This window comes from Mycothermus thermophilus, assembly GCF_041956435.1.
Source record: "Mycothermus thermophilus strain CBS 625.91 unplaced genomic scaffold VTJ04scaffold_2, whole genome shotgun sequence".
Classification (NCBI taxonomy): Eukaryota; Fungi; Ascomycota; class Sordariomycetes; order Sordariales; family Chaetomiaceae; genus Mycothermus; species Mycothermus thermophilus.
In genome coordinates this window covers 3,775,737-3,799,499 of record NW_027191428.1, presented here as the reverse complement: position 1 = coordinate 3,799,499, position 23,763 = coordinate 3,775,737, and the positions used below count along the sequence as shown (strand labels likewise).

Genomic DNA, 23,763 nt, shown 5'->3' with positions numbered 1-23,763 from the left:
CCATCGCCCTCGAGAGTTCTTTAGTCCGCCAAGTAAACCCGGCACCGGCACCTATCCTCCCTGTTTTCAGGCCCGATACCCACGCATGGTGAGCCGAGCGCCTAACTTGGTTCCTCCTTCACAGATTATCCGACCCGGTGAGCGCTTTGGCTGGAAGCGAGAATGTACGGATGTGATGGGTGCTCGATGACCTGCATGAATGGAACCCTGAGTCATCCCCGGGCTTTGCTTAGATTCAGATATCGGGAAGGGATGGGATTTCTGGGATGTGGACGATTTCCCTGGCGTGGACAAACATCACTAGACGTCCATGTTGTTTGTTTTGGCAACTTGTTGCGAGCGTCAAGTGTGAACCTCGCCCTCCTCCTCTGCGCCCTCGAACAAGTCTAGACCACCACTGGAAGCTAACCAAGCTACCTTTCCTTAGGCCCCCGCAGCCGGACATCCGAAGCTAGGCAGCTGACAGGTAGGATCGGTAGCTAGGCAACAAACATGAGGGGACGGCTGACAGAGACCAGGCCAGCCGCAAGATCGATGCTCATCACCTCCTCCCCTCGGACCCAGACTCAGCTGTAAACCAACGACACCACCTCCAACAACTGGCTACGGTAATTACACGCAGAGCCATACTTAGCAGGAAACGGATGGCACTAGTCTTCGTGCTGCGGCATGCCGGTGGCCGTTTCACGCGGCGCCTTTGGGTACAGCTAGGCCCGCTGTCGGGAAGCCCCACTCCCTCAGCGTATAGTACATACAGTAGCACGCGTCGGACGAAGAGGAGGGAGGTGGAGGGGAGGGGAGGAAGGGGGGTCACACCGCAGTTGGGCTGTGAGGACTGTGTGTATGTCCGAGGAGTTGGTGGTGAGTTGTGGTGGTCTGCTACGAGAGAACCAGGGGAAAGAGGGCAACAGAAGGAGACCAGGGAAGTGGTAGCGGTGCTTCTTCGACAGAGTCCGGGGTGAATGACATGAAACAAGGTCTACCACACCGAAAGCATGGGAGACGGGTCGAGGCATGGGATAAGGTCCAGGTTGATGATGATGATGATGATGATGATGATGATGATGAACATGGGGGATATCAAGGTTACTTAGTATTATCATTGGATCGGATGTGACCTCCCAGCGCTGGTGATTGGTTTTGCTTTCAAGATTCAAAAGCAAGATTATCTATCTATGACTATGTGTGACCTAGGATCGACGAGTGGCGAACCTAGGTTACCGGTGCTTCCGTGAATAGTGATGATGGTTGGTGGGAGACACGTAGCCACCGCCCATCGTGCGTTGGATGGCTGAAGCATATGTGGTCCAGAGCCAGTCAGCAGGGCGACCAGCCCGATGTTTGTGGAGATGGGCATCTCAAGGCTGGACGTCCAACAATCGAAACCGTGAAAACCAAAGATCCATGGATCCTAGAGGATTCGAGGGATTCGACGTGTCCAGGTCTGGCTGCTCCCTATGTTGCACAGTAGGAAGCAAACTGGAACCCGAGCAGGTCTACCTATCCGAAAGCTGGGTACCAATTCCCGGGAGTGCACCATCCTGATGCCCGGCCCCGTCTTGGACTTTTGGCAACAATGCCCTGACCTGGCTCCTCCGATTGCCATTAATCAGATCGGATAAGCGTCCTGGTTCGGGGCAAGCTTTCTTTGCCGTTTGGAAGTGGTGAGGGGTTACGGTGACACGGCATGCGAGCTGCAGCGGCAATACTACCATACCCTGTCTCGCCAATCTCTTGGGGGATCTCGACCGGGGGGGACTCATCTACTGTGTATGGCAGACTTACATAGCTAACGTTAGCCTTGACAACTGGGTTTGGTCCACCAGATCCACGGACGCGCGGATGCATGTCTGATTCGTCGCCAAGCGGGTGCTGGGCGGTGTGGTGGGAGGTAGGGCACGAAAGCTCATCTGGCGATGCTTGAGACCAGCGTCGCAGCCGTCAAAGCCATGACTTGAGCTGCCCGATGGGTGCCTGGATTGTTTCCCTGATGGATGCCGGCCGTGAGGTCCAAGTCCGAAGTCCGTTCGGTCCGGAATTCCATCGGGGAGTAACGCCATGGGAACCCAGGTGCATATGTGTGCAGGACGCGAAGCCACGCTCACAGGATGCTCTGTAGAGTAGACAGTGTCGATGCAGCTGCCGTGTCGGTGCAACCACAGCATGATGGGAACTGGATGAAGACAGAAGGCGAAGGGCTGACGAAGGTCCTGCAGATCGGACTGTATTGCGCCTCATCAAACACGCAGGCGGATCGAGATGGCTTGCCCCTTGCTCACTGTTGACTTGGTGTGGATGAAGTCAACACAAGAGCATCCCGACCATGCGTATACCTTAGCATGCTAATGGACAGCAAAGTCGATGTCTTTGTGTAAGTGGCTGAGCGATCCTTCGTCCACGACCACGCCACCCATCTCTTCTTGCCAAGTTTGTTTGTCCACAAGCCAAACAAAAGTAGACACACACACGTATAAGATATCTCTGGCCAGACTGTGTATTGATTTTCAGTTATATTTTCAGGAACAATAACAAGCCCGCATCGAGTCAGGCTGGCCCGGACGACTCCAGCCCCTGCCCTGTCACGCTTACGAGAGACAGAGCAAGCACATGCAATCGAAACAACAACCAACGACCCCGACCTAGGAGGTGCCCAACGCCGACGCTAGTGTACTGTCAAGTGCCTCTGATAGTTAGCATACCTTACTTAGGTAGTTAGTTCACTTCGCACCGAGAAACCTGTCATGATCGCATCTGGCAAGAAGTCCATGTGGGAGCAATCACGGCCCTGGTCTACCCCGCATGCCATTCAATCGGTTCCTCCAAAAAAGCGGGGCTCTGACGTCGTGGCGGGAACTTGGCTTTGCCTAAAACTGTTAGCCTGGGAATGCTTCCCCTTGAGTCCGCTTGAGCCGGGGTTGCGCTAGCCGGCTGCAGGCGCCATTGGCTCCCGCGCCTCGACCACGGCCCCACACATCGCTGCCGATGGCCAATCAGAGCTTCCATTTCTGATTGATAGTGGGCCCATCCCCAAGTTAGCGGCATGCCGCTCTTGTCCATGTTCTGTGACAGCAAGACCCGTTGCTGCGTGTGCTGTTCAACGCCCTGTGAAAGTGTGTGTGTGTGTGTGTGTGTTGGAGGCTGACGAACGAACCGACGGACAACTGCCACCTCACCGACAGCTTGCAAATACATCATATATGGGTGGAGAGGAGCCCAGTCTGCCATCAAGGGTATTCCCACGTCTGGCCGATCTCTATCCCACTCTTATCTCTTGAATCCGCCCTTCTACGCCCGCCATCCCCGACCTTGTCGCCTCCTCGTGACTTGGTTGCCGTCATCTCGCCCGAGTCAGTGCAGACTGTAGACTCAGCAAGCCGGCCATTCCAGGTTGTGTTGTTGTGCACAGTTGTGTCTTGTTGGTCGTTCCCTGCAAAACAAAGAACAAGGAACCGACAGCATTTAACTCTGGGTTACAATCGCTCTCCCTGAGGGCGCTTGACACCCATTCGACACTCGAATCGAACGAGGGGGACCGCCGGATTGCATGACCGCGCCCCGAGACCTGTCGAACAAAGAAAAGGCAGAACGCCCTCGCCCTCCACACCCGTTGCCGCTCCCGGTTACATACTCTGTACAACGTCGCTCTTACAACATCATTCGACCTTCCGCGCCATTCCCCATTTGAACGTTTCACGTCGTCTTTTGTCCATCCCGCTGCGGCACTCCAGCCTCGAACCATTCCAATACTCCAAACATACGACACGCCGTCGACCCGATTCTCCCGAACACACTCCCGCTGCGCGACAGGCCACCCTTGCAGCCCGGCAGTCTCTCTGCGGAGGGCCTCGTTCTTGATCTATATATAAAATATCCGTCTGCCTTTCTTCCGAACGCCTTCTAGAATTTCCACCATGTCTTCCGACAACGGAATTCCTGCTATCTCGCCATCCGCCGACATGAATCGCCAACGCCGCGGCTCCATCACGGCCTCCAGCGCCTTCACCAGCTTCTTCCGCACCAACTCGCTCCCGCAGCCGGGCGCGGTACCCTTTCCAACACCCCTTATGGCGGCTGCCGCCACTGATCCCCGGCGGAGGCTCTCGGTTACCACCCTTGGCCTGTCCGGCACGGGAACGTCTCCAACCGCACCCTCGGCTCTGCTACGTCGTGCTAGCCTCTCGACGAGCTCCGACTCGGTCGACGAGAACGCCATTGATGAAGAGGATGCTCCGCGCACCGCTCCTCCCGTCGGCTCGTTCACCAGGCGTATGAGCTTCGGGCCGCCCTCGGCCTCGCGCCCCGGAGCGAGGGGCTCTATCAGCCCTCCCACAAACGGTATGCAACCCATGCCGCCCCGCCGCAACAGCAGCTTCATTCTCAGTAGCCCGCCCGCCTCGCCTCGCGCGTTGGCCGGCATGACTGGCTACACGTGGGAAAAGATCATCTCCACTGCCACCACCATCCCTGAGGCTAGCCCTGCAAATCCGTCCAAAGCTGACGTGTCTCCTGGTGTGGCTCGATCAGACCAAGGCTTCAACTGGTCCGATCAGCTTAGGTCGCGTGCCGAGAGCGTTGCCTCAGGCTCTCGGCCTTCCTTCTCCCTCCCCTCCGGTTTCGGCACCTCGCCCCCGCGGGCCGGACCCGCTCCTCCCCTGCCAACCCCACGCCGCGACCGCGCCGCCTCCGTCTCGGACATGCCCGCTCCTCCGGCGCAAGCTCCTCGGCCGCGCGCCAAGCCCGACCACTTCCAGGAGCGGATTCTCAAGGGCGATTTTTACATGGACTGAACCTGTCGTCGTGATGCATGTATGATGAAAACCAAGCAAGCAAGCGAGCAAGCGAGCATCGTCTATGTTCTGCTATGTTTCACGTCTTTGCAACGGTCATGGCATCAAGGAATGATTTCTATGGCGTTCAATCATGGGGTTCGGGTTTTTAACGGTACGGTCACGGACGGGGCAAACAATCACATTTGGAGTTGGTCAACGGTGGGGTCTATTTCTTACTTGTCTGGGTTGGGTTTATGTTTTAAAGGAGCTGGCATCCGGTTTCATCCCAACCCCGGTGGAAGTGAGAACGGGTGTATGGTTGGCGAGGCTGGGTTTACGGAGTTTCTGGGAAGGGGACACACACAACGACCGGTGATATGAAAAGGGATTACGGTCATGGAATCAACACATCATGATAAACACATTCGAAACTTATCATCGTACTTAGCGGACTACGGGAGGAGGGTACATGGCAAATCAACCACAGGACGTGCGCGGTAAACTTTCTTCACACCACCCAAGCATCAGCGATTCGGTACCTCATTAAGCGGCAAGCTGGCAGGCTAGGTTTTTTCGGGAGCGTTTTCTCGGGGGCGTCCAACGCGACAATAACATCGAGGAAGGCAGACTGCCAGAGATGGAGAGAACATTATGTTTGCCTTTTTTTTCTTGTTCCGTTCCTGTTTATCGTGTTTTTCTGTTGGGATATTGCTGCTACCTTTGGAGTGTAACTACTTTGACAGATTGTACCGAAGTTGCTCGGAATATAAAGTTGACCTGAGTGCCGAGAGCTAGGAAGATCACATGCGCCTGACTTGTTCGTTCCGGTATGCAACAGTGGCATCATTGTCGCTGTTGATACCACCACTAGTCCATCTAGGTAGCCCGAGCAGCGAGAGTCACCAGATATCCCACGTCCTGTGTGTACTCTCCAAGCCTGTGTACAGAGAGGGGGTAATTAGTGCCAGCCGATGTTGTCTGATGAACGATATTCACATGCTGTTCGAGGGCATTTTGCCCAACCCTTCCCTCTTATCCCATCAGGAGACTGGTACAATACATGGGTTTCGGACAAGACCCCAGTGAACGGAGGAACATGACAGACGCTCTTCATCTAGGTAAGCCTTCGTCCAGCTTGCCTTCTTCTTTACCCACGTCATCTGAGAAGAACCTACTGATTTGGCATACCCTAGGTAAAATCTTCTCTCACCAGAACATGGCTGTTTATAGACATTCCACGTTCGGAAGAGAAACGTCATATCCAAGAGGTTCTTCCCCTTCTCTCTTTTACTCCTTGTCAAGACACCTTCATTCAGGACGGATTCCGGACCTTAAATGTGGGGAGCGAATAGCTCTCCCAGGCCAAAAACCTGACCGACCTAGCTACAGCTAGCATGATAGCTAGTAGTATGTGCTACCTAGGTCAGGTAGGTAGCAAAGAGCCGAGGTTCCCATCATCCGCGCTTTGTCCCCTTCTCGATGAAGACCGTTCCCCCCTCCTTCTCCGGTGACCTATCTATGTATGATTCAACCCCTCTCCCATTCATCATCATCGTCTTCTCCGCCGGTGGCACCACCTCAGCTCCCGAGCTGTTTCCCGCGTTTGACGACATCCGGGACTCTTCTCTTTATTGCACCCTGCCCGTTGAGGGGGTGTGGTTGGTATGATGTCTGATTGGCGAGGGTAACGGGATATGACGAGAGGGTGGAAGCGATTGATCCATGCCGTCAGGATGGGGGAGGTTAGTCTCGTCGGGTATGGGCCTTCAGTTTCGGGATTGATGGTTCGTGTTTCTAGGGATCGGGGAAAGGGGGCGGTACGTTCTTTCTTTGCTGTTTGTTAATGAAAGGGTCGGTTTGCCGGGTTGATGGTTCGGGCCATTCTTTGTGGAGATGTCATGTCTTTGTTGAAACTGCCTTGCTTCGATTCGGATAGGGGTTCCCGGCTGAGCGGGACGAGATATGGTTGGGGGAAAGAATTGATGTCCAGTTGAGGCAACTATTTCCTGTTGAGAGGTCCAATGGGTCTGTTGGCTTTGTGAGCTCTGGTCCATTTCTGGCTAAGTATCGTATGTGGATGTTGATAGAAAGGGTATGTGTTCTTCTTGTACACATGTCCGAAGACAACTTGGATATTGCCGTGTCTAGAGCCATAATTAGGTAGCGATGTTGAGAGAAGGCTGTTGTTGAGATGGACATCGCGTTCTCCAGGTAACTGCTTATGAGATGTCCGTTGAGTCTACATACCTAGGGTATCTGCCTCGAATACGATAGTATTGGTGGCTCAATGATTGTCCAGACTTGAACCATATTAGCAGTTGTCTTAGTGTCCTTGACTCTAAACTAAATGCCCTGATAGCACGCTTTTGATCACACAAGCTATTCTCGTTCGCTGAGATCCCAAGTTCCAACAACCAAATAGTGATAATACATGAGATTGCAAATCCAATGGAAGGTATATCAAAACAAAACCCGAAATCAACCCAGCCTTGACCATTCTTCACAGAAGTGCAAATCCCCAAAATATCCATACATCTCAAACCATCAAACACCCAACATCCCTCTGCAAACCCAACCCCCAATCCTCACATCAAAACTACTTGCCCACCATCAACTTAACCCTAACTCCAACCCCCTCCACCACCCACACCACCAGCAGCAGCAGCGGTCCCAACTACCCCAGTTCCCGCGCTACTCCCAGGCCTCGTCGTCCCCGAGGCTCCCGAAAACCCAGCAGGGGCTGCAGAAGAAGAACCACCACCTCCAACGGCAACATCATTCGTCATCAAAAACCCCAACACCCCCTCATCCAGCCCAAACCCGCCAGACAGCGCTACCGCCGCAGGGCCGGCGCCTCCTACCTGGTCGCCGAACCCGAACCCGCCGAATCCGAATCCAAACCCGCCCATGGTGAGGTCCATGGCTTGCGCGAACCCGTCGCCGAAGCCCGTGCCAAAGTTTGCCGTCAGGCCCGGGTAGTCGAAGTCTGGGAGTGCTGAGGCTGTTCCGGTTGCAGTACCGGCGGTGGTGGTGGAGGAGGAAGAGTCGAGCCAGGGCATGGAGGAGAGATGGGGCGGAGGTGGGTTGGTGCCGACCATGAAGCCTGTTGCGGTTGTGGATGTCGCGTTGGTGGCGGTAGAAGGAGCGGGGGTGGTCTGGTTGGTATCAGGGGTTGGGGCGGTCGGGCGCGGTTGTTGAGTTGTAGATGCGGTGGCCGGGTCATAGACCACCGAGGACCGACTCATCCAGGAACTAGTGCCAGGCTGGTGGAGGGAGGTGGACGAGGGCCCTGAAGGCTGGATCAGATCGGCTGCGTTGCACGAGGGCCGCGTTGCTGAGTCGTTAGTCGCGATTTCAGACAACAACTGCAGTGGAGTGCTAGCCGTGGTCGAGTAGTCTGCATGGTGTGATGGTGGTTGTGGGACAGGTGGCCTTTCTCCCACATTTTGGCGCTGATACGCTGGCGTCGGCGGACCGTCTGCTCCTGAACCAGAGGCGCGGCCTTGTCTCTGCTTCTCCTCTTGCTTACGAAACCACGACCGGAGCATGACAAGCACGACAGCGAACTTTGCAGCAGGACGGCACCGGTCCTCAGCCGCCGCGCCGCGGAACTTCTCGAGCAGATTGTCGAGATAATACTCAACCTTCATCTGATCCTTGCCAAGAATCCGAGGTAAATCACTCTTGGATGATGAGACGGCGAAGTAGAGTTTGATCAGAACGACGACGGCATAGGCAAGGCGCACAAAGTTGAATACTGGCAGACATCGGATGGTGTGGACGTCAAGCGACAGGAAGACATCAACGATACCATGAATGGCCGTGAGGCAGGCGATGAAGGCGTCAACGTGAGCCGTCGTCAGGGGCTCATTCAGGCTAATCATCATCTCCACATTCGTCTTGCCATCATCAAGAGGATCCGTATATGTCGCAATTTCATGTAGGTAAAGGCTGATGACATGGAAGGTTATCTCAAGCAGAGCTATAAAGATTGTCAGTCCAAGATTTCACAACCACCATCGTCATGCGTTGGGTAAGGTAGCCTATAACATACGCTGCTGCTTCAGATTCGAAATTGAGTTCCGGTACCTCTCCAGTTTGCTTTCAAACCAGCGGAGCAGGTACTGCGTCCTGGGCTCGGCGAGGCTCGGCGTTGCGGCCGGATCGTCTACAGAGAAGTGGATGCCAATCTCATCGGCCACACGATGCGTCCATACAATGTGCACAAGGTACTTGTCAGTAGGCGCGGCGTCAGGGGACGTGCTGAGCACGTCCATGCACTCGGCTAGAAAGGGCGTCCAGCGCAGCAGGTTAGGCCGGTGCAGTGCCATCGACGTGTTGGTAGCCATGAAGTAACACGTAACCCAGATGCGGCGAGCCTCGATGGTTGTTGAGTCTGGCAGAGGGTTCTTGCGGAGTGGGTGGTCTTTCAGATTCAGGGGGAGATGTCTCGGAGCGCCGCCGCGAACGTTCCTCCGGCGGCCAAGCCCCAGATCCAGAGCCATGACGACCGCCATATGAACAAGCTGGTAGAATTTGAGCTCCTCGAACCTGTCAGGTGGCCAGTACCATATGGAGGCCACTTGCAAAGCCTGAACCAACTCGATGCTCTTCTGACCTCGAACGACGATCTTGTCGGCCAGCTCCTTCATCAGCTCATGTGTGAGGTTGCGCTGGAGAGCGGGCATCTCAGAGGAAGCGGTGGCGAGAATGGCCAAGAAGAGCGTGGGTTTGGTGGCTCGAAGCTCGGCGGCTGTCATGGATGGGGGGAACACCACGGCTGGTAGGTGCCCGCACATGTGGTTTGTATAGCGCTGAAACAGTTCCGTGGCCAGGCCCATGGTGAGCATGTCTTGGTCAATGATATCTGGAGGAGTTTGTTTGGGAGGTGGAGGCGTAGGCTGGAACCAGCTGGCTGCATCAGGTCCCAATCCAGGCTGGCCAGCAGCAGGCTCATCCCGCTCATCAAACCGCCGCTTCTGCCCGGCTGCCTGTCTTGGGCCCTCCGGATTCGCGGCGCTACCCGGAATGCGTTGCTGCTGCTGCAAAGACGGCGACTTTTCTAGGTTCGATGTTGAACGCTGCTGTGGCGGCGGCACCCCACCATATCCCCCTCCCCTAGGGCTCGCACCTGTCTGCTCTCTCTGCCTGGCCCTCTCCATATCCGCGGAAATCCCTCTCCCATACCCTCCAGCAGCAGCCCCCAAGCTCGCCGCCAGCAGATCAATCTTCCTTTCCAGCTCCGCCACGCGGCTCACGCTATTATCCCCGGCACCTCCTGCTCGTTTCTGCCTCTTTCGCGCCGGCTCCGTGACGACGCACGCCCTCCTTGCTTTGGCGCAGCGCTTGCACGGCCCCGTGCCAGTTGGGTCGACGTCTGGAGGGAGCGGGTCGCAGCGGACCTTGAGCGCGCGGCAGGGCTCGCAGGCGCGGTGTTTCTTCGAGGCAGAGTGGGGGTTGGAATCGGCACCGGCGGCATCCGGGCTGGGTCCGGGACTCTGGGAAGGGTTCGCAGGATGTGGATCGGTATCGGGAGCGGAGGCGGACGGTCGGGCCTGGGCTGAAGCGTCGGAAAGGGGTTGGTCGGTAGTAGTATGCTGAGGGTTGTTGTCGGTCGGTTTGGAATCGGTCGTGGTCGTATGGAGGAGCTGCTCCTTCGCATTGTGTCTGTGGCTGGTGTCGAAGGGGGCGTCGTTGCCGGCCGTGGAAGATGGTGAAGGTGTCGTGGAGGACGAGGCGCTTGGAGTTTGTGTTACCCCTAATTGTTGGTGCTGTCGCTCCCCTCCTTGATGTTGTTCTCCTCGATCCTCCAGTTGTTGCTGCTTCCGCGTCTCCCGACGCACCGCGTCGCCATCCCTCGCCTCGGCACCGTTACCAGCGTTGGCATGCGGATTCGCATCAGCATCGCTGCTGGCAGCCTGTCTGCCCCCGTTTCTTTCTTGGTCGGGCTCTGCGGCCTCCATTCTGTGGGCTCAACCTCCGTAAGCACTGGTGCGTTGCTCCAAGGCAATGACCCAGAACGCACGGGAACCGGCGATGACGGCGTCCGATGGGCCGACCCGAACGCGCAAGCGGCGCTGGGCTTGGCTTGGTCAGCACATCCCGTTCCATAATCTCGGAGCTTCGCTTGGCCGACGTCCGACAGCCCAGGGGATAGTTGAAAGTGACGGGGTTAGGGTTGGAGCTGGAATCCGTCAGGAACCTGCGCTGCTGACCTCAGAACCAAGTCAAGCAAGGCCAGATGAGCATGTTCGGGGGAAGATCAAACACTCAGTGAACTCGAGGAAGGACGGTAACCAAAATTAGATGGTAAATGCATCTTGATTACTTTTCCATGTTAGTTTTACATCCGCCCACATCCAGTATCCCTCCGTCTTGCCCACCGAACGACCTCCAATATCCAAAGATACCAAGGATCATGCACTCAGACATCAATCAAGGGGACTTGAAGGGATGGAAAAGAGCAGAAACAGTGGTATCTTTGCCTCGCCTTGCTTGTTTTGCCGATTAATAGCAAGAGAAAAGGATTATGACCAAAACAACATTAAGTATGCGTGAGTGCGTGTCTGGCGCCGAGCATATACCACCCAACCACATGATGTGTGTGTGCGTGTGTGACGAGACAGACAAAAAGCGCGCTGATGATGGCCCCATGCATGCCAATAACATGTAGCAGAAAGTTAAAACAGAGAAAGGTATCCCCGCCCACGCAAACCAAATAAACCAAAACAACTCAAGCCCTCAAAATCGCATCATACCACATCAAAATCCAAAAACTCAAAATTGCGCCTCCTCCCTCAACCGGCTTTTACTTCCCTGCTGACTGAGCGTGCCCATAAACATCGCGCTCTCCCTCCTGCTGCGGTATGTCGAGTCATACGGAGCGGGTGTCAAGCCGTTCTCGTACAACGGTCTATCATAGGCCGGCGCGACAGGCTTGTTCATCTGGACCTGGAGGTTCTCATATCCCGCTGGCGGCATGGCGTAGTTTCCCTCGTAAGCCGGACGCATGCTCGTCTGTTGGACTAGCCCCGGTCCCATGCCAAGGGAGGGCTCGCTGGCGCTGGGGTGAAGAGGTCGCTGGGGCGGCGGGGTTGGGGTGCTGCGAGCGTGCATGTTGGCGGCGTTCATCTGAGCCATCTGCTGCATGGTCATTGGCGGCGGGGTTGGGGTACTGCGGTTGCCAGCTTCAAGGGCTTCCATCAACCGTTGGCGGTGTGGAGAGTCGCCGTGGGAGGTCGATGGGCGCGCGTCTGACGGACGACGCTCCTGGAAGGCTGATGGCAGCGATGGCCGGCGCTCCTGACGAGGCGGCGGAGGCTGGAGATCGGGCTCAACAACCGGCAGCTCGTACTCGGACGGATGGATGCCGAAGATGGCCTCGTAGTTCTGCAGGAACATGGCGAAGACAGGGGCGGGGATGTTGAGGGTAGGAGAGAAGACGATGCCAACATTGCGGACCGTCATCTTGTTGACATCGGAGTGGTCGATGATCTTGATGAGGAACGCAATCAGGTACTTGAGCAGAGCGGCGTTGGCCTGGGGCAGGCGCTCCACCAGCTCAGCCAGAGCCTTCATCTTCTCCTTGTGGTCAGTCATCTCCGTCACAGCAATGAAGTGACCACGCAGCTCGTTGGTCAGGATCGTGCTCGGCAGCTCGCGCAGGTACAGCTTGAGCAGCGACGCAATGGCGTGGATGTCGTAGAACTGCCCGTCCTCAAGCAGGTTGATGTCGCCCTCATTGTTGAAGCGCTCGCGCAGCTGCTTGATCACCACGTTGGAACCGCTGAGCCGGAAGATGCCCTCCTCAAAGATGGCGTTCTTCGCATCGAGGTATTGGATGCATCGGTATACCACCGCTGGGAGCGGTACACGCACATCCGATGGCGGGTTGTACCGGACTGCCTCAGCCAGCGATGCGCCGAATGCCTGGCGGTTCGATCCTCCACCACCGCCGCCGCTGCTGCCGTACTGTTGCTGCAGTTGCTGCTGCAACCCGGCCAACGTGGACGAATCACTTCCAAACAACGATTCCTGTCCATCGCTCGACGTCCTGGGCTTAGGGCCGAACCCGAAAAAGCTGCGTTTCCGCGCCTTTTTCTCCTCCTGTGTCGGTGGCGCAAGACCCATGCCCAGCTTGCTGCCCCATGCCTCCGTGTTCGAGATGATCTGCGGATCGCGAGGTGCCGAGATGGTGAAAGAGGACGTTGTCGACATGCTGTGGGTCGACTCGTGGTCCCCTGACTTCCCTCGCGTCGGCACCCCTTGTGGGATGTCGCCCTGTCGAGTGGTCTCGTAGCTTACCCCAATCAAGTTCTCCTCGTCGCGTTGCTGTTGCTGCTTCCCCTGCTTCTTCTTGCCGTTACCACGCTCCTGGGTCCGATCGCTTGCGTGTTCTTTCTTGGGGCTCTCTTCGTCCTCGGGATCGCGGTAATCGATCCAGCGAAGAAGCGCGTCGACCCACTGGTCGCGCTCTTTGTCGCTCTCTGCGCAAAGAACGTGTTTGGTGACGCTGTTGGGGTCCTTCTTCTTGGGCTCCAAGATGAGGAAAGCATGGCGGTATTGGTTGTCTCCACCGTCGTCGGTGCTGCCTTGGGCTGAACCATCGTTGTTGTGATGAGCCTGCTTGCCGATCTGGGCGCCCTTGAGCTTAATGGTACCCAGGTGCGCTCCGCCAGGCGTCTCGTAGTACTTGAGCATCGGGCCGTCGAGAACGAAGTAGCGCGCCTTCCACCCGCCAAAGTTCTTGCCGCGCTTCGTCAGGTAACCACTGCGGTACGGCCGACCACCAGGTCCGGTCCTCTGCGACTCGGAGTTGCTGTCGGTGGAGCTTCCCGTCTCATCGGCGTTCGGGGGCAGTGTGTTGGTCGACAGGTACTTGCACAACTCGAGGGCGGTAGCATTGTCGAGCGGCGTATTGAGCAGCTCATCAAGGTACTGATTAAGGGCGTTGCGGCGGGCGTCCAACTTGGCCGGGGCGTGGCCGCTGAAGAGCGAGCGGTCGGGGGTCTTGGCTGTAAAGTTGGGACATTGTTTGAGGCGCTGATCCAGCTTGGCCAGCGACGCCGTGTCCTTCTCGATACGCCACAGCTCCCCGCCATCAGCTCTGGAGTAAACAGCGAGTGTAAATACTGGGTCCTCCTCAAGCTGAGTCAACGAGATCAGGCTAGCCCTTGACGGCTTCATACGAGATGATGCCACCTTGATGTCGATGGACGGCAGAGCATTGGGCGGCAGGAGCAGGTCTGGGTACTCCTCAGTGACAAATCCCCTATAGATCTTGGTCCGCTCAACCGGGCTATCCATGGTGGACTTTGTCGGGCTTGGAGCGTTGAAGGCCTCCTCTTGCCTAATCTGTTGCGGCCTGGGCGACTTGAGCGCGGCGGGCTCTCCAGGAGACGGTGTATGGAGCGGAGTGTTGGGCGGCAGCGGAATGGGACCACGCGGCGGCCGCGGAGACAGCGGCACGGCGGGGAATCCGACACCCATGGGCGAAAGAGGTGGCGAGCGCAGGCCCATGGGCCTGGGGCTCGCAGGCAATCCAGGACTCATGATGGCCGGAGCTAGAGATCGCTGATCCTGAGCGCCACTCAGAACGCCAGCCAGAGACGCTGGCTCTCGTGGTATCGCTGAGGACATGGTCGCCTGAGCCAGTCGCGGGCTTGCAGGTACATCGGTCGGCACAGCGTCGACCTTTTCAGAAGCCTTTCTGCTGCTACTCTTCTTGCTCTTCTTCGACAAGCTGCGCAGCTCGGCCTCTTTAGCCGCCAGGATAGCGCGCTCCCGGTCATCCTCCTCCCGCGTCCTCCTGCGACCCCTCTTCTCCTCGGGCACCTCAAGGATGGCGTCGTAGTCTGTGTCACTCTCCGGGGAATCGCCTCGCACATCATTCGGCTTAGGCTTTGCGTTATGGAGATGCAGCGGCGCCGGCGGTGGTTTCCGCGGCGGCGGAGCGGGGGGCGGGGGAAACGCGGCAGTGGGGTCCTCGGGCTTCGGCGACCGGTTCGGTAAGCCGGCAGGTACCTGCGGTGGGGGGTTACGCGGAGGTTCGCGTGGATCGCGCGGCGCAGTGCGGGACGGTGGAATCGCCAGATTGACGGGGATATCCTTAGCCTCTTCTGCACGTTTTGAAGCAGCTTCCGCCTCCCTCTCCTGAGCATCAGGATCATAATTATTCAGAGCAAACTCGCTCGCCTTTGGCATAGAGTGCGACGGATCAAGAACTTCGGCAACGCTGGCCTGGGGCTCCACGGGAGGGGCTGGTTGATTCGCCGGAGGGGTGATCGGATACGGCGCCAGAGCCATATCGACGGGTGAATGTTTGGGAGCTTCTGGCTCGACCGAAGTAGGAGACAGGGGTACCTCCAGGATGCGCTCCTTGGGAGACGTGGAGGCGGCGGGTTCTGGTTGCTTTGAGTCAATGCCTGGCGGAGCGTTAGGCGCCGAACCGGCGGGCACCAGGGGCGCTCCAGACGCCTCAAGAACCTCCTTCAGCTTCTTCCTGTACTTCTCCTTATCCTTCAGTGCCCGCTCCAAATCTTTGTTCAAACCGAGGATCATAGCTCTCTGCTTGTCTACCAGCCTCCAGAGCTGGGCATTTTGTTGCGACTGTGACTGCTTCTCCTTGAGCAAGTACTGGATGACTGCCTCGGCGCTGCCAGCCGTCTTGATTAAGTGTGCAATGTCCTCCGGCCCCGCGGCGTCCACAGCCGCCTTCGTAAGGCCAGATCGTGTCGAAATGGTCGAAATCGATGAATCTATGGAGGAGTTTCGGGGTGGGTTCCTGACGGGCTCCGCCCGCTCGCTCGCCGGGCCAGCCATGGCCGAAGAGGTTTGGTGCGATGAAGGCGGCACACTGGATTGTGTAGCTTTCAGGGGGTTCTCGCCGTTGGTAGTTTCATTCGTAGACGACACCGATTTCGAGGGTTCCGGTCTGGATGAGAGCGAGTGTCAGCTCGGCGAGTCATGCTTGGTCTGAAGGGAGCGCAGCCGATGGGCAGCAATGGGGACGCACTCGCGAGTCGTCTGTTCCGGCGTACTCGTCCCAGAGGACGCGCTGTTGTAATAGGTATTTTCAGAGGGGCGATCCTCGGCTGCTCCGGTGGTGACAATTCGAGGGACAGCGGCAGACGATGCTTCCATGGAGAGAGGACTTGGTGGTGCTGGTCTTGGCCTATATTCCGTCTCCCAACAAGAGGGTGACTCCGTCAGCAACTGGACACAACCGGCCCAAGCACGAGTCGACCAGTGCACCACAACGCAAGCACCGGACCTGACATCAGACAAGTCGGGTCGGGCGCGAGCGGTGGGATGGGTGCTTTGTGGGATCTGTGTACCGGAGATGCCAATGTGGGAGGAGGTAGGTAAAGTAAATGGATACTGGATCAGGTATGTGTCGAGGGGGGTGTCAAGCATGTGTGAGGCGTGGGTGCTTTGTGCTGCAGCAGTTTCGGTAGTGGGCGGAGTTTAGTTTTGGCGAGCCCGGGGTGGTTGAACAGACGCAGGCGACCCAAAGACGGACAAGACCAGGAAACCCAGGAACCTAGACCAGGGCCCAGGAGTCGCTGACCAACCTTGGGGTGTCGAGCCTGCAGGACTGAGTGCCACCAAAAAGGCGCCGTGGTGTGTAACCCGATCCCACCACACTCCCCTTTCCTCGGACCCAAAGAACCAGAACAGCGCAACAAAGACACACACACACACACACACACACACACACCATCTGACAGGGGAAAGAACAAAAAACGACAGACAAAAGAAGAGCGATTCCGAGCCCGTTGCCAAGACCAATCACAGCGTCTGGCTCAGAGACACGGCCGCATGGCGGACGAACGAAGGAAGCCGTACCTCAGACCTGCAGCAGCAGCGGATGGGTTCGCCAGCGGGCTATTGGCTTCGTACAGAAGCTGCGTCCTCCCGATGGTAGGGCTGTCTTGGAAGGTCGAGTCCATCGAGCCTCAAGCCCCGGACGGTCGGCGGCGGCGGCTGGGATCTGACTCGGATGGTGGTCGGCCAGGTGGCCGTCAGCAGCAAGCTGAAGTTGGACAGGTCTCTCGTGCTCGCGCTGTGAGTCGTCCAAGTATCGTGGTGCGTCGCAGGCAGGGAATCCAGGCACGCCGATGTTGTTTGGTGCAGCAGAATGGTGGAGAGCCCCGGGGTCTTCAATGGGTCGTCAACGGGTCGTCCAGTCGCCGGAGAAATTAAAGCAGGACGCCTGTCACCTCGCTGCGGTTTCGAGATGGCCTGGGTGCCCCCCAATCGGTGTTGCATCCAAAAATCTGTGTTGTCTTCGTCCACTCTCGATCCTGTGGTTACAAGAACGCGAGCAGTTTGGAAAGAGGAAAAGAGAAGAGACAAAAGACGGACGATCAACGATGGTCGTCCGATGGACCGGACCTGCAGGTGAAAAGGCCCGGAATTATGGGTCCCAAATGGTCAAGATAATCTTAAACCACGGCAAGCTGGAGCTGTGCGCACGCGCCCATGGCACTAGGGACAGACTCAGTAAAGGCTGGCAGCCAAGCATCCCACCCCCGGAGTGGATAAGTGGATGACCTGCAGGTGAGGTCCGCTAGCTAGCACCGAACAGCAGAAAGTGAGCTTGCCGGGGGGCATGAAGCGTCTGGTCTGGGGGTCAGGGATGGGAAACGGGAAACAGATTGGGGGTCTTGAATGCCCGTTCACTTGTCTGAGCATCAAGATGGATCAATCTGGATTCATCCCATGTGCACGAGCTCGTCGACGGGCTGCAGCCGCTCGTTGCAACGAGATCTGGTAACCGAAACATAGAAAAGGCCCGTTAGGTGGCGATCTCAGGTGCTCGTGCCTAGAGTTCGCAGATGGAGGTGCTTCCAAATGTGGATTGGACCCTGTTGAACCCCAGAGTGAACTCCTGCCAGCCTGGGCTTGGCTGAGGTTAGCGTCCAGTGGGTTGCCCCTAAATCCCGATGCCCGTGTCAGGGGAAGCGGCTCGCCCCAGTCCCGGACAGGCTCCTTCACCTCATGATATCGTTTGGCCAAATCCAACACAACACACAACCCCAAGTGAAGAGACCGGGTGAACACAACCCTTATCCCTTATCTCAGCCAGGACTTCAACCTTGGTCATTTTTCCACATCGTTTGGATGTCTCCTACGCATCACATTTCAAGCGGGCGGACTGTCAAAATCTCATTGCTTCGACACTCCTTTCTTGAGCCTTCTGAAACAAATTTCTTGTTCCAAGGACTCTGGGGCGATTTACCCGGAGTTTCTGTGCTTGATCCTGATATCTGGAGATGCAAACCGGGCCATTGAGATCCGGGCGTGCAGGTCCCTCGCCGGCCGGAAAGCCCAGGCTCAGCTGGGCCTCAGCACCTCGTCCATCCGGGAGGATCCCGATTTCTTTACCTAGCAGCGGCCTCAGCCGGTAAGTATTGAACAATCAATCCGCAACTCAGCTTTGCCCAGTGCTATGAAAAGAAACCGCCTGACTGGGAGCCTGAAAAGGCCCATGTGGCCCATGTGGATCTCCACCACAACTCCCATCAGGATCTTTGGGTCACGAGGGGCATACAGGGGCCAGCACTCCAAGGGCCCGATAATTTTGAGTTCATTTGTGTTGAACGGCATGGCCATGGGGCAAGTACCTGAGTATCTCATCATTCCGTTGGGTGTGCCGTGTACTGGTAAGCCATGTCCCCAGCCAACGTGACAGAGTGGTCCTGTTTCTTTTTGGCTGCTTGATTCCAGGTCCAACTGCCACAGGTAAACTGGTGAACTCCCGAATCCCTTTCCCTTCCCCCACACACAACGGGGGAGGGCTGCGTGCTTTAGCGGCAGTCTCATGCAGGGGCTCAACCACGAGTTGGCTGCCGTTAATATAACGACAGAGGACGTCGGACACAGGGTTGTTTTAAGGTTGTACGCGTACTCCATAGGCCGAGCCGCCTCGAGGCAGTTGAGTTGATTAATCGAGGTTAATACCGATCCCGAGCTCCCTTTCTCGCTCTTCATGGACCTGCATCTCTTACATTCAGGAACCCGCAACAAGTGTTGCGGAAAGAAATGGAGCCAACAGCTCCAGTTAGGCAGGACCCGAAGGCTTCACACACAGTACGGAAGAAGTGCTGCTCGGAATTCTATGATCTTGACCACCTACCAACAACTGTCACTACCACTTACTTACCTGGTAGGAAGCATACCACATCACAAGAGACGACGAATGCTCGAATGACACCGTCGCCGCCCGCCGTTCCACGGCTGGGACCCTCCATCCCGCGTCGTCCGGTGCGTTCCACAGCGGAGGGTTCCTCCGATCTTCAATTGCCGGATGCCGAAATGAGAGGACTTCTCGAGCCACCACAAGCCACCAATCGACCCTCTCTGTGCCACACCGCCCTCCAAACGGCAGGAAAAAAATTACAGATGCACATGGTTGATGGTGGTTAAAGAGCGGTGTGACACCCGGCATTATCTCTGACCTTGTAAATCCTGCCCGTTTTTTTCCTTCCTCCTGACTCTTTTATCAATCAAGCCGAGACTTGTTGAACTGGGAGCGCTGCTGCAAGTGACCACACAGAAGAGAGATGGCCGCGTTCCTGGGACCACGTCGGCGTGATTGGACACACCAGAGAGGAAACGTTGAGCCCATCCAATTTGGGCATGGCCGAGAAGACAAGACGACAAGAAGAAGGTCCCCCGCAAAGAATGATTGGACGCCGACCCGAGGGGAAGCAGCCCCTGAATCTGCCAAGAAGCATGGGGATGGTGTCTCAGCCAAGGCCTTCGACGGGCCATGCATGGCGCTTCCGATTCCAACCTTTAACGCGCCTCCAAAACGACGATCAGCATTTTTGATGGGCAAGTGAAATGAACAAAAAAACGTGAGTGAAGACAACACAATGACAAAAATAACAACCCTGCGGCTGCGTTGGTACATACGACGGCCATACATTCAATGGCACCTCGGCTGCGTTCGTCCGAAACACTCTCCATCTGAACAAGCCAAGCGTGCCAAGCAACATACAAAGATCCGGATTCAGATGACGCACCGATCTTCAGGGCCGGCAACGTCTCGGTTTCATGTCTCCCGCCTCCGGCTCCAGTTCCCAATGTCGTCGTCGTTGATGTTGTTTACGGAGTAGAGTATGAGTACGGAGTATGTATGTATGTATGAAGCATCCACTTCCACTCCCGTGAACACAAATCCAGATTCCTTGGATGGCCAACGAGACGCTCGGCTCCAACCCAGGCTCAACATTGTGCTTGACGTAGCCGTAAGTGTCATGCGGCATCGTCCGAACTGGGATATCAAAACCGCCCCTCCAGTCCTGCGTCTGAGGTTGTGTGAATATGAGCCTCGACACACGTTGCGACGAGACGGGTCTACGGAGTAGACCCAGGCACTTGCTCAGTCAGCACAAACAGTCTTTGGATAACATGGGGCTGTTTCCCGCAGTCCCTGAAGTACCTGATCTACCCCGATCCCCCAGGGGCGTGTACCTTCGCTGCGTCCCTATCACGGCTGATGCCATCTCCGACCGTGCCGCCATATCGTGGTGGTACAATCGGGATGGTGACACCGATCCGATCTGACAGGCAGGAGGGAGTGCGGCCAGGAACGTGGCACTGGTAGTGTAAGTTCAGGGTTAGAAGGGGTCGACAGGCTTGAGACCCTTCCAAATATCAGGCTCGTCTATTTAAATAGCCCATCTCTGCTTGACAGTAGGCCCATGGTGAGGCTTTACAGCCAAGTAACGGATTAATCCTTTTTCGTGTACTCGTACATCTCTTCGGCCCTTGAGTTCTTGACACCATTTGAGTCCACTATTGCCGTAGCATGGAGGTGTCAAGCTCAGCTCATGCAGCAGAACCTTTCCATTTCGACGCAGGAGTAACGGAGAGGTTGAAAACTGGTCCGTATTTGGGAGCTGGGCACGCCTTGTACTATCTGAAGCCAGACAGTCTATGTTCTAGGGCTCGATTGAGTAGCAGTTACAAGTCATATGGCTTGTTTGAGCTGTCAGGGTTGGTGTGCCATGTTTGTTGACATAGACCAGGGGAAAAGTAAACAATAGACGATGGAGGTTCTTAAAATGAGACTGGGGTATGGAAATGACACTGCCTCGAGGACTCTGGCTGAATCTCTGTGGTGAATACGGATTCGAGATGCTCCGTTTACTGCGTCATGACCAAGACTATCTTGGCTTCTTGTCAATGATCACTGCTTGACATGAGGGTCATTAAACGGAGTCAACCAAATGATAAGCTGCTTGATGACAGTGCATTGTGCGTATCATTTGGTTGTCTGGGACAGATACGAGCGTTGAGGTCCTGGGTATGTTGAGCATCGTTGGATGTCAATCAGCATCGAGTGTGTTGGAAGGAAAGGGCACGAATGAAAACGCAAAAAAAAAACGTCAAAAAGCTCACCCCCAGCCCTACTCCCGCGCCGGTCGAGTAGAGGTGGAATGGTTACGAAAAACCCCGGTGGTTTTTACTCCGACACGCCTGGGGGTCGAACCCAGGACGTTTTCGATTTACGACGTAGGCGTGCCTGGCGAATCTAGGTGCCTCCCCCCAATGCCGCTTGACCACACTCGGGTGTGGCCATTGAGAGGAGGCGGTTGACAGCACTGGTCGCGCGGGAGCTTATAAGGTTTGGGAGCCATCAAGGTGCATGGACCACTTGAGCCTCACTCAGGACGCGTGCCTTACAGGCGCAAACACATCAGGGCAGAGACAAGTCACGACACGGAGCGGGCTTTGGAACCTGCTTGCTCGCAGAGAATAGCGAGACTGTTCTGAACACACCAGGGGTCGTCACCCGGTTCTCAAACCGTCGATATCTCCTGCGATTTGATCCACACCTTGGCCCAACACTGCTCTTATTTCGATGAAGAGGACGGAAACGATGATTCCCAGGTCGGTACTAACCATGATCACTCATCTCTACACCCGAATTTCACATCAATAGTCGCGAATCACTCTGTATAGGTAATTTTCGGACACATGACTGTCACCGGACGTGTGACACTCTCAACCTCCACTATCTGACCCATCACCGAACGCTGACCTTACGCGGCATTACCCACACAATCTTGGCAACAGTCTCCCAGACTAGCCATGTCTGACCATGTCATGACCATGAACATATTGAGGCCCTGGTCCTCGGCGCCATATCTACCCTCTCTGCCATCGAGACGCCACAGTGATAATCCTTTCGTGGTGGTACCATCAATTACGTGAGTTCTGGCCTTAGAATATCACTCTGGTACTGTAGATACACCACATCAGTGTCCTCACGAAGCTAACAGGGTGAGCATTCGTCAAGGAAGGCAAAACGGAAATCTGTGATTCTCGGGACAAACTCATGACTAATTCAGTCCTAACAGTGTGTTCTTTCATGTGATCCTGGCTTGCCTCCCTTGACACATTTAATCACTCGGAGCATCATATGACTTGAGGATGACTTTGGAGAGCAACAACACTTCGACTTGGATTCAAACTCCATTATCCCTGGCGTTGAATGAACTAGTGACCCCAACAGGAGACAACCAATTTCCGTGATCCAAACCAAACAGGTTCCCTAATAATACCTTTGAGTCACTGTTCTCGTCAAGCTCAAGCCTTTGAGCTATTGGCAAACTGGGCACCCTCCTCACCGTCCTCGATCTTCTCGACGATGACAGCAGTACCATATGCACAAACCTGCGCCCATCCGCCCAGGTCGCTGGCGTCAAAACGCATAGCAATGATGGCGTTACCACCACGCTCCTCCGTCTCAGTAATGAGGCGGCTGACTGCATCGTTGCGGGCGCTATAGAGCTGTGAGAACGTCAGCAACTGTAATGAAGATGGGATCTGTGGATTTCGAAGGCACAACGGAAAACGAACCATGTTGGTGAACCACTGCAGCTCACCGCCAGCCAGGCTCTTGATAGCCATGCCCATGCTGGCGGCCCAATTGCGGGAGCGCACCGTCATACCGTAGACGGCGCCCAGCACGCAGACGACGCGGTAACCGGGGATCTCGTTCATGGTGGTGGTGATGATGCCGTTGGTGTCGGTGAAGCCTACAGTGTAAGGGGTTTGGATGCATGGTTAGAATGCTCAAGACTATGTTGAGAAGGAGGTATCTCTCTGATGGCATACAATGAGGGCCGTCGGCCAGGTCGGTGGCCGGCTGCTTGTCCTTGGCCTGCTTGGAGGACTTGACTTCGGTGTCGCCCATGGTGACGTGTGGGGGACAGCAGAAATCTATCGTTGAAGAATTGGGTTGCTTCTCAGAGTTTGGGAAAGTACTCAAGTGTCTGTGATGCTGGAATGGAAGAGTTCAACCTTGGCACAGGAGGAGGAAGGCAGACATAGATGTAAGCCCAACGCCTTCTCTCGGAACCAACAGCACCGCAAGACTCGGCTCATGTCGTCAGCGGCTTCAAGTCTGTAAGGCTCCTTTGTATTACTGTAGCCCGTACCAACGACAGAAGTTGTCATAGTCATTATCTGCTACCGCGAACGGTAGATGCTGTCATGTCTCGGATGAAAAGGGGGTCTTCCCGAGGGGAGGACACGGAAACGGTCTCATCCCGGCGACGTCATGGGACAATCCTCTAGCCTAATTTATACCATACGGCTTTAGTTTTGCTAAATTCACTGAATAACATCTCAATCCGGCCCTAGGAGATCGAGTGACGTTCGTCTTTGGCATGGTGCCGAAAGGGGCAGTTGCTGGTGTCTCACTTGTTAGCCGTGCCACACCAAACCCAGCCACATCTCTCCGTGGTGATCCTGGATTGGGGTATTCTTGTGGCGCATGATGCCCCTGTCAGTGACCCAAAGGGTTAGGGTCCTCTTCCCCAGCCGTTGAGTTTCAGCTTTTCCCCCAACCATGGCTGAAGTGCAGGGACCCCCAGCCAAGCGCCGAGCTTCATCTTTCCGAGTCCCATATTTAACTAGCTTCCCGGCCACACAGGACCAAAGCTGACCCCAGCCTCGCCAATTTCATGGGCGG

At 56.0% G+C, this 23,763-nt stretch overlaps 6 protein-coding genes across 6 annotated transcripts; 3 read left to right on the top strand and 3 right to left on the bottom strand.

Annotated features, from left to right (window-relative positions):
- Positions 1-1,966: 1,966 nt before the first annotated feature.
- VTJ04DRAFT_3558 (uncharacterized protein) lies at positions 1,967-3,855 on the top strand (the record flags this gene model as incomplete). Its single annotated transcript, XM_069361471.1, has 2 exons — positions 1,967-2,021; positions 3,491-3,855. The coding sequence occupies 2 exons, from the start codon at positions 1,967-1,969 to the stop codon at positions 3,853-3,855; spliced, it is 420 nt and encodes a 139-aa protein (XP_069222079.1).
- Positions 3,856-3,911: 56 nt separating this feature from the next.
- Positions 3,912-4,787, top strand: VTJ04DRAFT_3557 (uncharacterized protein; the record flags this gene model as incomplete). The annotated part of the gene is made up of 1 exon (XM_069361470.1): positions 3,912-4,787. One exon carries the CDS (start codon positions 3,912-3,914, stop codon positions 4,785-4,787), a length of 876 nt encoding a protein of 291 aa, XP_069222078.1.
- Positions 4,788-4,808: 21 nt separating this feature from the next.
- VTJ04DRAFT_3556 (uncharacterized protein) lies at positions 4,809-5,500 on the top strand (the record flags this gene model as incomplete). Its single annotated transcript, XM_069361469.1, has 2 exons — positions 4,809-5,110; positions 5,218-5,500. The coding sequence occupies 2 exons, from the start codon at positions 4,809-4,811 to the stop codon at positions 5,498-5,500; spliced, it is 585 nt and encodes a 194-aa protein (XP_069222077.1).
- A 1,890-nt stretch (positions 5,501-7,390) lies between these two features.
- On the bottom strand, positions 7,391-10,732 carry VTJ04DRAFT_3555 (uncharacterized protein; the record flags this gene model as incomplete). Its single annotated transcript, XM_069361468.1, has 2 exons — positions 7,391-8,751; positions 8,824-10,732. The coding sequence occupies 2 exons, from the start codon at positions 10,730-10,732 to the stop codon at positions 7,391-7,393; spliced, it is 3,270 nt and encodes a 1,089-aa protein (XP_069222076.1).
- An 814-nt stretch (positions 10,733-11,546) lies between these two features.
- Positions 11,547-15,911, bottom strand: VTJ04DRAFT_3554 (uncharacterized protein; the record flags this gene model as incomplete). Its single annotated transcript, XM_069361467.1, has 2 exons — positions 11,547-15,702; positions 15,784-15,911. The coding sequence occupies 2 exons, from the start codon at positions 15,909-15,911 to the stop codon at positions 11,547-11,549; spliced, it is 4,284 nt and encodes a 1,427-aa protein (XP_069222075.1).
- A 6,462-nt stretch (positions 15,912-22,373) lies between these two features.
- Positions 22,374-22,983, bottom strand: VTJ04DRAFT_3553 (uncharacterized protein; the record flags this gene model as incomplete). Its single annotated transcript, XM_069361466.1, has 3 exons — positions 22,374-22,577; positions 22,647-22,825; positions 22,905-22,983. 3 exons carry the CDS (start codon positions 22,981-22,983, stop codon positions 22,374-22,376), a joined length of 462 nt encoding a protein of 153 aa, XP_069222074.1.
- Between the last annotated feature and the right edge of the window lie 780 nt (positions 22,984-23,763).